This window comes from Lathyrus oleraceus, chromosome 5, assembly GCF_024323335.1.
Source record: "Lathyrus oleraceus cultivar Zhongwan6 chromosome 5, CAAS_Psat_ZW6_1.0, whole genome shotgun sequence".
Lineage (NCBI taxonomy): Eukaryota > Viridiplantae > Streptophyta > Magnoliopsida > Fabales > Fabaceae > Lathyrus > Lathyrus oleraceus.
Window position 1 is genome coordinate 49162393 of NC_066583.1, and position 11871 is coordinate 49174263.

Consider the following 11871-nt stretch of genomic DNA (forward strand, 5'->3'; position numbering starts at 1 on the left):
ACATAATTTGTCGAATTGAAATTCATCAAATGCAAATATGAGTATGGTGTCTATTTTTACGTTGTGGCACAAGATATAACAATCATCTCTCTCTCTCTCTCTCTCTCTCTCTCTCTCTCCTCTCTCTCTCTCTCTCTCTCTCTCTCTCTCTCTCTCTCTCTCTCTCTCTCTCTCTCTCTCTCTCTCTCTCTCTCTCTCTCTCTCTCTCTCTCTATATATCTATATATATATATATATATATATATATATATATATATATATATATATATATATATATATATATAAACTAAACCATTAAATTGATTTTTTACTTCTTTATAAGATAAAAACATATCAAATTCTTCATAATCTTTATGTCTTAATAAATAAACCTTAGCACATAATTAAGAAATTTTAAAAAATTTATAATTTTAAATTATTTAAATAATTTAATTGAAATTTATTTATTTTTAGATTATTTTTTTTGGATAGAATATTAAAATAACTAATTATTAAATATTTTGGATCATTATCATAAATTTTAAAACTTTTGGGTCAATTTAAATATAAAAAATAGAAACTAATTTTTAATTTTTGAATATTTGAAGAGATCAATTTATAAAATTTAAAAATTATTTAGGATTTATTTTTATAATTAAAAAAATTAGAGCTGAATTTGAATTTTTCATAAAATATGAAGATCATCTTAAAAAATTTGAAAATTTAATAATAAATAGTATGACAACATATTATAGAGAGTGTTAGAAATAATTCATTTTCAACATTTGTAGTATTTATTAAGCTTAACCTAGTTAGTGTAACTTAGCATGTTGCCTACGTGACATTATTATTTGTGTATATATTATCCTGTATAGGTCAACAGTTGTATCCATTGAGCATTGTAATGCAGTGTGTGCAACCATTTTGCTATAACTGTTTTAGTAGAGTAGTGGAAGTTTGTTATTCTCTTCTCTCTCTCTCTTCTTCCATCTTCATCTTCTTCATCTTGTGCACCAACAATTGGTATATAAAGCTCTAGTTCAGATCCACGTGAAAACACAGGGAAACACGAGTGAACGGTGAGGCGTTATGTGATTGATTTCGTTTCTTGAGTCCGTGTTGAACTTTTGATCAGAATCGTAACAGAATCACATTTTTTGATTATGCGGGATTGGGAAACACTGGTGTTTGGTGAGATCTGAGTTTTGCACAAGGTTGAAGATGAACGGAAATAATAATCTGAGTACCAAGCTTACAGTGTTCGATGGCAAGAACTGGATCTTTGGATGATTCAAATGCGTGTGTTATTTGACGCTCAAGATGTACTTGATCTCGTCAACGGCGGTTACGTCCAGGTTTCACTTCTGGAAAATTCAACGGATACACAGAGAAATGCTTAGCATGGTCTGAGGAAGAAGGATCAGAAGACATTGTTCTGCATCTATTAGTGTGTGGATGTGAACGTGTTTGAGAAAATCGTTGATTCGACGACAGCGAAGGCTTCATGTGACACATTGGTACGATGTTACGGTGGTGGTGCATCAGCGAAGAAGGTAAAGCTTCAGTTTCTACGTAAGCAGAATGAGAATCTCAACATGAAGAACAATGAGAATGTACCTGACTACATCTCCAGAGTGATTTGGATCACAAATGAGATGAAGTTGTGTGGAGAAACTCTCTCTGAAGAAAGTATCATTGAGAAGGTACTTAGATTTCTTACTTCTCAGTTTGATTACATTGTGGTAGAAATTGAACATTCTAAGGATCTTAGCACCTTGAGAATTAAAGAGCTGCAAAGTAGTCTAGAGGCACAAGAGTTGCGTCTGATTGAGAGAAACTCTGAAATGGAGGTAGAGCAGCAGGCTCTGAAAGCAGCTTCTGATAAGAAATATTAGAAGCAGTCTTGGTTAGAAGCCAGGAAGAGATCTGATCATATTTAGAAGTCAGAAACCTCAACTTCTGGAAGGCAGAAGAGTGCTTAGAAGGGGAAGGAGAAGTATGACAAAAAGAAAGTTCAGTGCTACTGTTGTAAGAAGTTTGACCACTTCGCTGCTGATTATTGGTCAAACAAGGAAAGAAAGTCAGAATAAGAAAAAATATCCAAAAGAGATTCTGATAATGAATATGTGTTTTTGATGGCTTCTGAATCTGATGATGTGTATTTGGAAGACTGATGGTATATGGACACTGGTTGCTTAAATCATATTACTGAAATAAGAAATGGTTGGTTGGTTTTGACTTTAGGAAGATGACCAAGATCATATGTGCTGATGATAAATACCTCAATGCTGAAGGTATGGGAAATGTCAGAGTAATTCTGAATAATGGTAAAACTGCATTAATTCAGAACGTGTGGTATGTTCCTGGCATGAAAAGCAATCTGATGAGTGTATGTCAATTAATTGAGAAAGAATTTTCAGTTACCAAGAAGGACAATCTTTTGAAGTTGTATGACTGTAATTAGAAGTTGATTATGAAGTCAGAACAGAGAAGGAATAGAATATTCAAAGTGAATGTTAAAACTACAGACTCTGAATGCCTTAGCGCAACAAATATTGTGAAGGAAAGTAAGTTGTGGCACAAAAGCTTTGGTCATTTGAACTTCAGAAACTTAGGGCATCTGAATTCAAAGTTGGTACATGGAATTCCTGCAATTAAGAAGCCAGAGAAGTCATGCAATGTGTGCATGAGAGGGATGCAACCAAGCCTCAAAGAGCAAAACATGCTCTGGGTGTGGTGTATTTTGATGTGTGTGTACCATTTCCAGTACCTTCACTTGGAGGGAATAAATACTTTATGTCATTTGTTTATGACTTCACAAGGATTACATATGTATCCCTTATAAAGTTCAAACACGAGGTGCTTGCTGAATTTAAGAAATTTAGAATCAAGGCTGTAAATCAGAGTGGTCAGAAGCTGAAGATTCTCAGAATTGATGGTGGAGGTGAGTATAACTCTATAGAGTTCAGAAAGTTCTGTGAGGAGAATGGAATTGAACATGAGGTGATTGCTCTATGCACTCCTCAACACAATGGTCTTGCTGAACGAAGAAACCGAACTTTGCTTGATATGACAAGGAGTATGCTGAAGGAGAAGAAGCTACCTCACACCTTATGGGGAGAAGTTGTTTCCACTGTAGCATATATGCTCAACAGATGTCCAACCAAGAATCTGAAGGAAATTGTTCCTTTAGAGAATTGGTTTGGAGATAAGCAAAGTGTGATCCATCTGAAGGTGTTTGGTTATGTTTGTTGCAAACATGTTCTGGATGCTAAGATAAGGAATTTAGATGACATAAGTAGAGTTATGTTGCTTATAGGGTACCACAGTACATGTGCCTATAAGCTCTACTATTCTGTCACCAACAAGGTTGAATTCAGCATAGATGTTATTGTGAAGGAATCAGAAGCGTGAGATTGGAGTAAATCTCAATCCAACTCTGGTGTAGAGTTAACCTATGAAGAGATGATTTAGAATCTGAAGGTTCTAAAAATGAGTCAGAATCTAAAAATGATTTTGAAGGCGACTCTGAAGGTGGGCCTGACTCTGAAGGCGAGTCTGACTCTGATGGTGAATCTGATTCTGATCCAGATTCTGGTAGTGATTTAGACTCTAGTGGAGATCCAGACTCTAGGAATATTCCAGACTCTAAAGATGTTCATGCCTTTAAAGGTGGTACCTATTGGGTTCCAGCATCTGATATTGTTTTAGCGTCCGAAGGAGATTTTGAACATGTTCAGAGGTAAAAAAGAATCAGAAGCATATTAAGAAGGTTTGAAGAGTTTGACATGCTGCAAGATACTGAAGTAGACTCTGAAGGAGAAGTCATTCAGTGTGCCATATTAGTAGACTCTGAACAAGTCAGTATTGAAGAAACGCTCAAGAAGAAAGTGTGGCTGAAGTCCATTAATGAAGAACTTGGGGCTATATAAAGAAACAAGACTTGGGAGTTTACTAAGCTTCCAAAGGACAAGAAAATCATCAGCGCCATATGGGTTTTCAAGGAGAAACTAAAGCCAAATGGATCAATCGGAAAACAAAATGCAAGGTTAGTAGCAAGAGGTTTTCTACAAAAACCTGGGTTAGATTACTTTGAAGTGTTTGCTCCTGTAGCAAGACATGAGATAATCAGACTGGTGATTGCGATAGCCATTAACAGGAATTGGCCTCTGATGCATTTAGATGTGAAATCTGCATTTCTGAACAGTCCATTAGAAGAAGAGGTATACATGTCACAACCTCCTGAATTTGAGAAAAAGAATCAAGAAGGGATGATGTACAAGTTGCATAAAACATTGTACGGACTGAAACAAGCTCCTCGAGCTTGGAATATGAGGATTATTCATTTTTCAAGCTCCAAGGATTCAGAAAGTATGAGATGGAGTATGGCATTTATGTTCAGTATACTTCTGAAGGCGATATGATTAAGGTGTGTCTCTATGTTGATGACATATTGCTAATAAGGAGTTGTGAACATGAGATAACTAAGTTCAAGAAGGTGCTGATGAATGAGTTTGAGATAACTGATTTAGGAAAGATGATATATTTCATAGGGATGAAGTTTATGTACCCTGAGAAGGGTATCATTTTGCATCAGCTAAAATATGAACTTGAGCTTCTGAAGAGATTTGACCTGTTGAATTGTAAGGTTGTTGTCACATCTGTAAAAATAAATCACAAATTGGATTATGACTCTAAAGGTGATGATGTAGATACTACAACTTTCAAGCGATTGGTTGGATCTCTGAGTTATTTGTGTAATACCAGACCTGGCATTTGTTATGCAGTTGGAATGGTTAGTAGGTTCATGAGTAAACCGAAGTGGTCTCATTATCAAGTTTCTCTCAGGATTTCGAGGTATATAAAGAAGACTCTAAATTATGGATTTTTGTTCCCTTATAGAGAGAAGACTAATTCAGAGCTGATGTGTTACTCATACACTGATTGCTATGGAGACAAAGTTGACAGAAGAAGTACTTTTGGATACTTGTTTAAGTTTTTGGAAAATCATATTTCTTGGTGTTCCAAGAAGCAACTGATTGTTGCTTTGTAAACCCGTGAAGCATAATATATTACAAGAGTTGTGTCTGCATGTCAAGCTGTTTGGCTTCTCAATTTACTGCAGAATCTGAAGATCAAGATAAACAAGCCTCTGAAGTTGATGTTTGATAACAAGTTTGCAACCAATCTTGCAAAGAATCCAATGATGCATGGGAGAAGCAACCATATTGAGATTAAGTATCATTTTTTGAGAAGTCAGATTCAGAATGGAGTGCTAGAAGTTATGCATTATACCATCCAGAAGTAGTTAGTAAATGTTCTAACGAAAGCGATCAAGACTGGTCATTTTTTTCACTTGAGGAATGATATTAATGTTGTTAGTTTCGATTAGTTGAATATGAATTAAGGGACGGTGTTAGAAGTAATTCATTTTCAACATTTATAGTATCTGTTTTATTAAGCTTAACCTAGCTAGTGTAGGTTAGCATGTTGCCTACATGACGTTATTATTTGTGTATATATAGTGTTGTAGCTGTCAACAATTGTATCCATTGAATATTGTAATGCATTATATGTGCAACCACTTTACTGTAACCGTTTTAGCAAAGTAGTGAAATTTTATTATTCTCTCTTCTTCCATCTTCATCTTCTTCATTTTGTGCACCAACAAAAAGTGGATGATCAATTTTAAATTCTTTAACTTTTGATGTTATTTGAAATTTCTTAAATTTAACTTGAATAAAATATTTATAAATTTAATCATTTTAACAATTCTATATTTTTTTATCTAAACAATAAATTTCGATCATAAGTATTTTAATTTTCTCAAAAACTTATTTTGCCTCGTTCAAACACTCTTAATGTATCTAGAAAAATTATTTATAAAGATCACATAGTAAAATTGATTACCTCTTGTTATTTTACTCAATGAAATAAAAATGCATTATTAAAAAAGTATCACAAAAAAAAACTAAATTAAAAATGAAAATTTCATTAATAAAAATTCGTATTACTTCTTCTTAGAATTTGCTTTAAATTTCTTGAATTGGTGTGTACTAAATTAAGCAATTCAGATTCGTTTTAAGAGGAACAGTTTCTTACTTAATTTAGATTCTACACATACAACTTCTTTACCTTACAACTTTTGAAATGTGTAGAGAATTGTTGTGATTTTAATATGATATTTTAAAAGTAACGTATTAAATTTTAATCTTTCACGATTGCTACTTTGATCAAGTAAAACTACTCCGGTCAAACCTCCCTATTTTTATGGCTACGTTATTTCAGCCGCGAATACAAGACTTTGAGAAAGGAAGGCTATGCATTAATTTGAGTACAACATATGATAAAACAATGTTACCACCTGATAAAAGAAAAAGGGTGCTTACATTATACTTTTAATCTCTCCACCATTGAAAATTGATTTTACTTTTTGGGTGACATTTCTTGGTTTGATTTCTGTTGTGTTATCTCTATCACTTGAGAAAGGTTTATTGTACTTTGGAGGATAATTCTTAAGGGTATTCATTGCAACTCCTCAGATATTATTTACAATTTATTGTTTTGAAGGTGATCGCAACCATTGGAGACACCAAGGGAACAACCCTGATCATAAATGAAGGAAAAAGAAAGTTTTACAAAACTATTGCACCTCTTTTATAAGGTAAAATATTCAGTTATTTTTTTCCTCGCAATTAGGTATTTACTAATCTGTCATTTTGCTCATATGAACATTCTCTAAATTAATTTATTTGGTAATACTATTTTTATCATTTATTTAATGATGTGTATTTAGTACTAAATGGCGAGTCTTGTATTGATGTGCACATAAGAACTCTTCCCGCATAACAGCTTTGGTTTGGTACTTTTGTGATGTAGTAAACTCTTCCCGCATAACAGCTAGCCATTTATGACCCTTTAGAGCTTGCTTAACACTCTCTAGCTCAAAGTGGATGACAGAAACAAACAGATGATGACAAGCAAAGGTAATTCAGGTGATGATGACAGGGAAACGTAATACTGGTGTTAATTATAATTTGATAAGACATGTGTTGTGAGGATGTGTTGTTTGAATAGATGAACTTGAAAAAGAGGAGGTGGATACCTGAGTTGAGGACTGATGGAACAGAGTCAGAAGCAACAAAAACAAGTTATACTTAGTTGTGGAAAGAGAATAAGTGGAATTGGTTTAACTGAATGGGGTTTATGAGTAGAATTGATGAAGAGATTATAGGGATTGAGGGAAAAGAACTAGAGAGGGGAACAAAGTATTGATAAGGAAATCTTTGCCTCATTTAAGAGTCAAAGGGTGGGAGATAAAACTTATATCTTTTGTGAGGGATAGATTAACTTAGGAGCAAACACCTATGAGAGGACTATGAGGGTGAATGAGTGGAAACAGGCACAACCAAACTGAGGCTAATCCTCACCACCAACAATAATGACCTTTGAGTCAGCTTTGCTGGCATTACAATGGCCTATCCAGCACTTGCCATATTTTCCCCCAACAAAAGTAAATTAAATAATCACTTTTCGCCAGTTTTCAAATGCAGCACATGTTCAACTTTATGCTTCCAACTACTAATTTTCATGCCTAACAAAACTGAATTTTAGTCCAAAACAAAATGTGTAGCATGTATTATGGTACACAATTCTACACACCGATGTAGATATATCTTTAATATCAAATTAAGCAAGTATCGGAAGGATGCCATATATTGAAAGAATGAAAAACAACATTATAGGGCAAGTGAAGTACATTTTAGAAAATGCCCTCTGCATATTTTGGTGGTCGAGACATCAATATCAGTTCTTGAAATGTATCATCCACCAACTACATAACTGTGTACAACACTGATAACCAAACAAGTTGATTTAAACAATTCTTTTTCTCCTTTGGAGAGGATTTCTTTCTAAAAGAACAAAAGGTAGCAATAGCATACTTTACAACAACAAAAAATTTCCCCTGCAAACAATTATGTGCAAGAAAATTTGGGAAACAAAATCAGTAACCTGTATCTGTCTTGCTGGGCAACATAGCATTAGTGCCAATGGTGGCTAACTGATGCACCCATCTATTCAGTGCTGGACCAGTACCAAATATGGGCAAACTGTCATGAACAAAAGGTAAGTTAATTTGGTTTCACATTAAAATCCATAAAAATTTCTTAAGCTACATAAATTTCAGGTTGTTGCAGGGCCCCAAACAACGGGGAAACTTTTCTCTCTCTTTTAGGGGCTAAGGATGACGGGATATCTTACAATTACAACAGCCTATAATTAGACAAAGTTTCCAAGTTATCGACATTATATTTCTATAGCACCACTTAACAAAACTGAGAATTGGAAGCTTTTGCATTTGCTTAAGAAGTACAAATAACATTCTTTATGCCACATTACAAATCTGACCATACCTATCACACACTCTAGAATTGATGGAGGATTACTTGATGGGAATGACAGCATCTAGGTTTTTCTCAAGCATCCAACCCTTTGGATAAACTACATTATGAACATCCAAATGGAGATGCCAATTCATTATTTTCTTACAACCAGCAGACAAACCTTCCATTTGCCTCTCATCTTCTACCAATTGTTCTATAAAGGTGGTCTCCTGTAAAAGTTAAAGGTATTATAAGTTTAGTGATAATAAGAATTGCAGGTGAAATGGGGATGGAGCAAATAAGTAACGATAGGAGGCATACCTGAAAACCCTCCTTCACTGAGTCTAATTGCCGTATAGGCTTTGAAGTAGGGCGTCGCCACCGCTTGGGATCCCACATGATTGAGCTGTTGAATGCAAATCCAGACATATCAACATGAAATCTACGAAGTCTTTTACTTTTCTCATTTGTATGCCACCCAATCACTTGGCTTCCATTGCATACCGGACCCTCCAAAATAGCCTTGTTTTTGCTTGGTGCAAGCATGGCGAGAGGCCAAGTGCCAAAACGACTATAAAACAAGGTCAACATTAGAACATAGGATTAGGAATTGAATGAACAAGTTGGAGGACACAATTCATAAAGGCACAATTGAGCATGTAAAAGTTAAATGATGAACAGAATGGCTGGGAAAACAGAGTTGTCGACATGAAAACATCATATTAATGTTTCACATGTAAAAAACCAACAGATAAAACTCACAAAACATTTACAGCTCCAACCACTTGAATTTATTTAATCATGAAAGAGGTATTTGCAAAGTCAATTTTGATTCAATTTCATAATCAAAGGAAAATGAAGTAAAGGCATAACAATCAAAAGGGAAAATACAAGTGTCAAAGATGTTTGGCTCAGTAGGTAAAATTGAACAGTGGCCTGTTAGTACCACACTATGAACCTCCATTGAAGCATGTGGTCTGCCCTAACCATGGGAATGGAGCAACCTACCTTCCTCCTAAACTTGAATTTAGAAAGGGGAAAACATAAGGGTGTGCATTTTGACATTTTTGGTCGGTATGTTATTACTAATTACTGCAGTTACAAACATTATCATGCTACCTATTTTCATCTGATTTCATGTTTTCGAAATTATGAAGGAAAAGGTGAAAACAAGATCTATAAAGGAAAAAAGAAGTAGCAATTAAACATGCTAATGTAACAAAGGAGAGATGCAACTACTTCATTACCAAGACAAGCTTGTGAATACCAAACAATAAGGTGCAAATTTATACCCAAAAACAAGGTGCAAATTTAATCATTTAAATCAAAACACTACAAATTCGGAGTTTTTGACAGCAAACCCGTTAGTCCTTGAGAATGCAAACCCCAAATTGATCCCTAAAGAACAAAAAAATTCTGCCACAATGACTCCTCTCAAGAACAACAAGTTCTCGGTAGTAAATTATGAAGTTGACACTTACAGCGTACATTCCAACTACAAACAAAAGGCAACAAACACAATCTTGCAAATTCCAAATAGTAGCACACATCAAGTAAACCCCAAAAAGCCAGTGGTACCAACAATAGCCAACAAACAAAAGGCAACCAGTTTTGTCAACAATTGCAACAACCACATCTCCAAAACAAGCAACATAACTCAAAATAAATCATAAGCAAACCAAACCCATCAATAAGAAAACTCAATTTAAGTATAAATCCAAACCAAAGCCAACTAATAACAGAATAAGTAGTACCTGATATCTCTAATTGCCTGAAACAACTCAAGAGAATATACATTATCATCATCAGCAAAATAAACAATCCCATCAAGTCTATGATGTTCAATATGCTCCAACGCTGTATTCCTCTGATGAACCCCTCTATCCTTCAAATCAGTTGAATTCTTACCACACACCAAATGCCTATACATCACACCCGTTTTCCTCAACAACTCAGCAGTCTCCATAGAAGCAGAATTCATTTCCACCACCACCCATAAAACCGGCGGCGGCACCAATCGCAAAACCTGCCCTAACCTATTCAAAAAATACGACTGAAAAGCCCGATTATAAGTCGGAGTCACCACAATCAATTGCTTCCTCGTCACAAAATCAATCCTCTCAGATTCAACCAAATCCCTCGCTTTCACTTTCACCTTCACCTTCTCATCATTCATCCTCAAGCTCAAACTCACAGGATCAATCACAAAACCGGTATCTTCACCACCACCGCTACCACCTCCTCCGCCACCACTGCCGCCGCCGCGCTTTCCCGGAACACGATCATCGAGAACTAACTGAGCGTCGTCGGCGTGAGGAGTCTTGATATCGAAATTAATTTTCTCGTTACGTTGATGAGGAATATCATGAACGAGATTACCAAAAGGGAAAATTCCTAACAAAATCCCGGCGAAGAAAAAAAGCACGCACCTGTAAGCAATTCTTCGCCATTGCCCCTTCCGATTGTAGCGTCGCATGAAAACGCTACCGATTAATTTCTGAAACGACGAAGCTAGTGCAGAGTAATTAGCGTTTGAAGAAGGAAGTTTGTGTGACGGAGAGGAAGACGAAAAGACGGTGTTTATGTAGTGATGACGGTCGTGATAAGCCGGAGATAGCGTCCGTCGAATCGACGCCATTAATTTAGGTCAGAGAAAACATGAAGAAGAAGAAGAAGAAGGTTAAAGATCGGAAACCCTAGAAAATTAGGGATTGAATTGTGAAATGGAATTACGAATGATTGAAAGAGAGATCTATGATATGTTTCTTCTGATGAATGATTACAGAAACTGAGAAAGAGAAAAGATTGGTACTTTGACGAAGAAATTACAGTTTTATGTTATTTTATTTTTCTACTTCTAGAAATTACAGTATTTTATTTTTAGAAAACTGGAGTTACAGTATTAGTCAAACATTATTTTGAGAATTTTAATAACAAAAAAGAAAATATTTTATATTGCATATTCTCTTTTTAATCAAATATTATTTTCTATTTAAAATTTAGTAAATAATTAATGCATTTAAATTATGTACAAATTATATACATTAACTAATTGTTTAGTAATTTTAAAAAACGTTTTTTATTAAGAAATTGAAAGTAATAGTATTTATTTTCTTATTAATTTTTAAATATGTTGAATTTTCCTTTTTATGTTTTTAGAATAAAGTGTAAAAAAAATTTACGATACAAATAATTTAAATTTTTTAATCTGATAATGAGAGATATATGATCTTATTTACATTACTGATCATCGTACTTTTTTCATTTTTTAATATAATTATATATTAATTATATTTTAACAATTAAATTAGACTTAAAATATACTAAAATATATAATTTTAGAAAAAAAAGATTATATATTAAAATTGTAAAATATATTTATACTATTAATTAATGAGAGATTTGTATCACGACAATTCACGGTTTTTATTTTTAAAATACCAATAGAACAAAATTGACAAATATAATGATTTTGATTCATTGAATGTGTAATATTATTTTGTTTGGT

The 11871-nt window shown here is 34.2% G+C and overlaps 1 protein-coding gene across 1 annotated transcript; it reads right to left on the minus strand.

Annotated features, from left to right (window-relative positions):
* Window positions 1–7668: 7668 nt before the first annotated feature.
* LOC127083463 (probable beta-1,4-xylosyltransferase IRX9H) lies at window positions 7669–11177 on the minus strand. Its single transcript, XM_051023780.1, has 4 exons — window positions 10118–11177; window positions 8685–8934; window positions 8394–8593; window positions 7669–8090 (listed from the first exon to the last, which is right to left on the minus strand). Exons 1-3 carry the CDS (start codon window positions 10999–11001, stop codon window positions 8423–8425), a joined length of 1305 nt encoding a protein of 434 aa, XP_050879737.1. The 5' UTR covers window positions 11002–11177; the 3' UTR covers window positions 7669–8090; window positions 8394–8422.
* Between the last annotated feature and the right edge of the window lie 694 nt (window positions 11178–11871).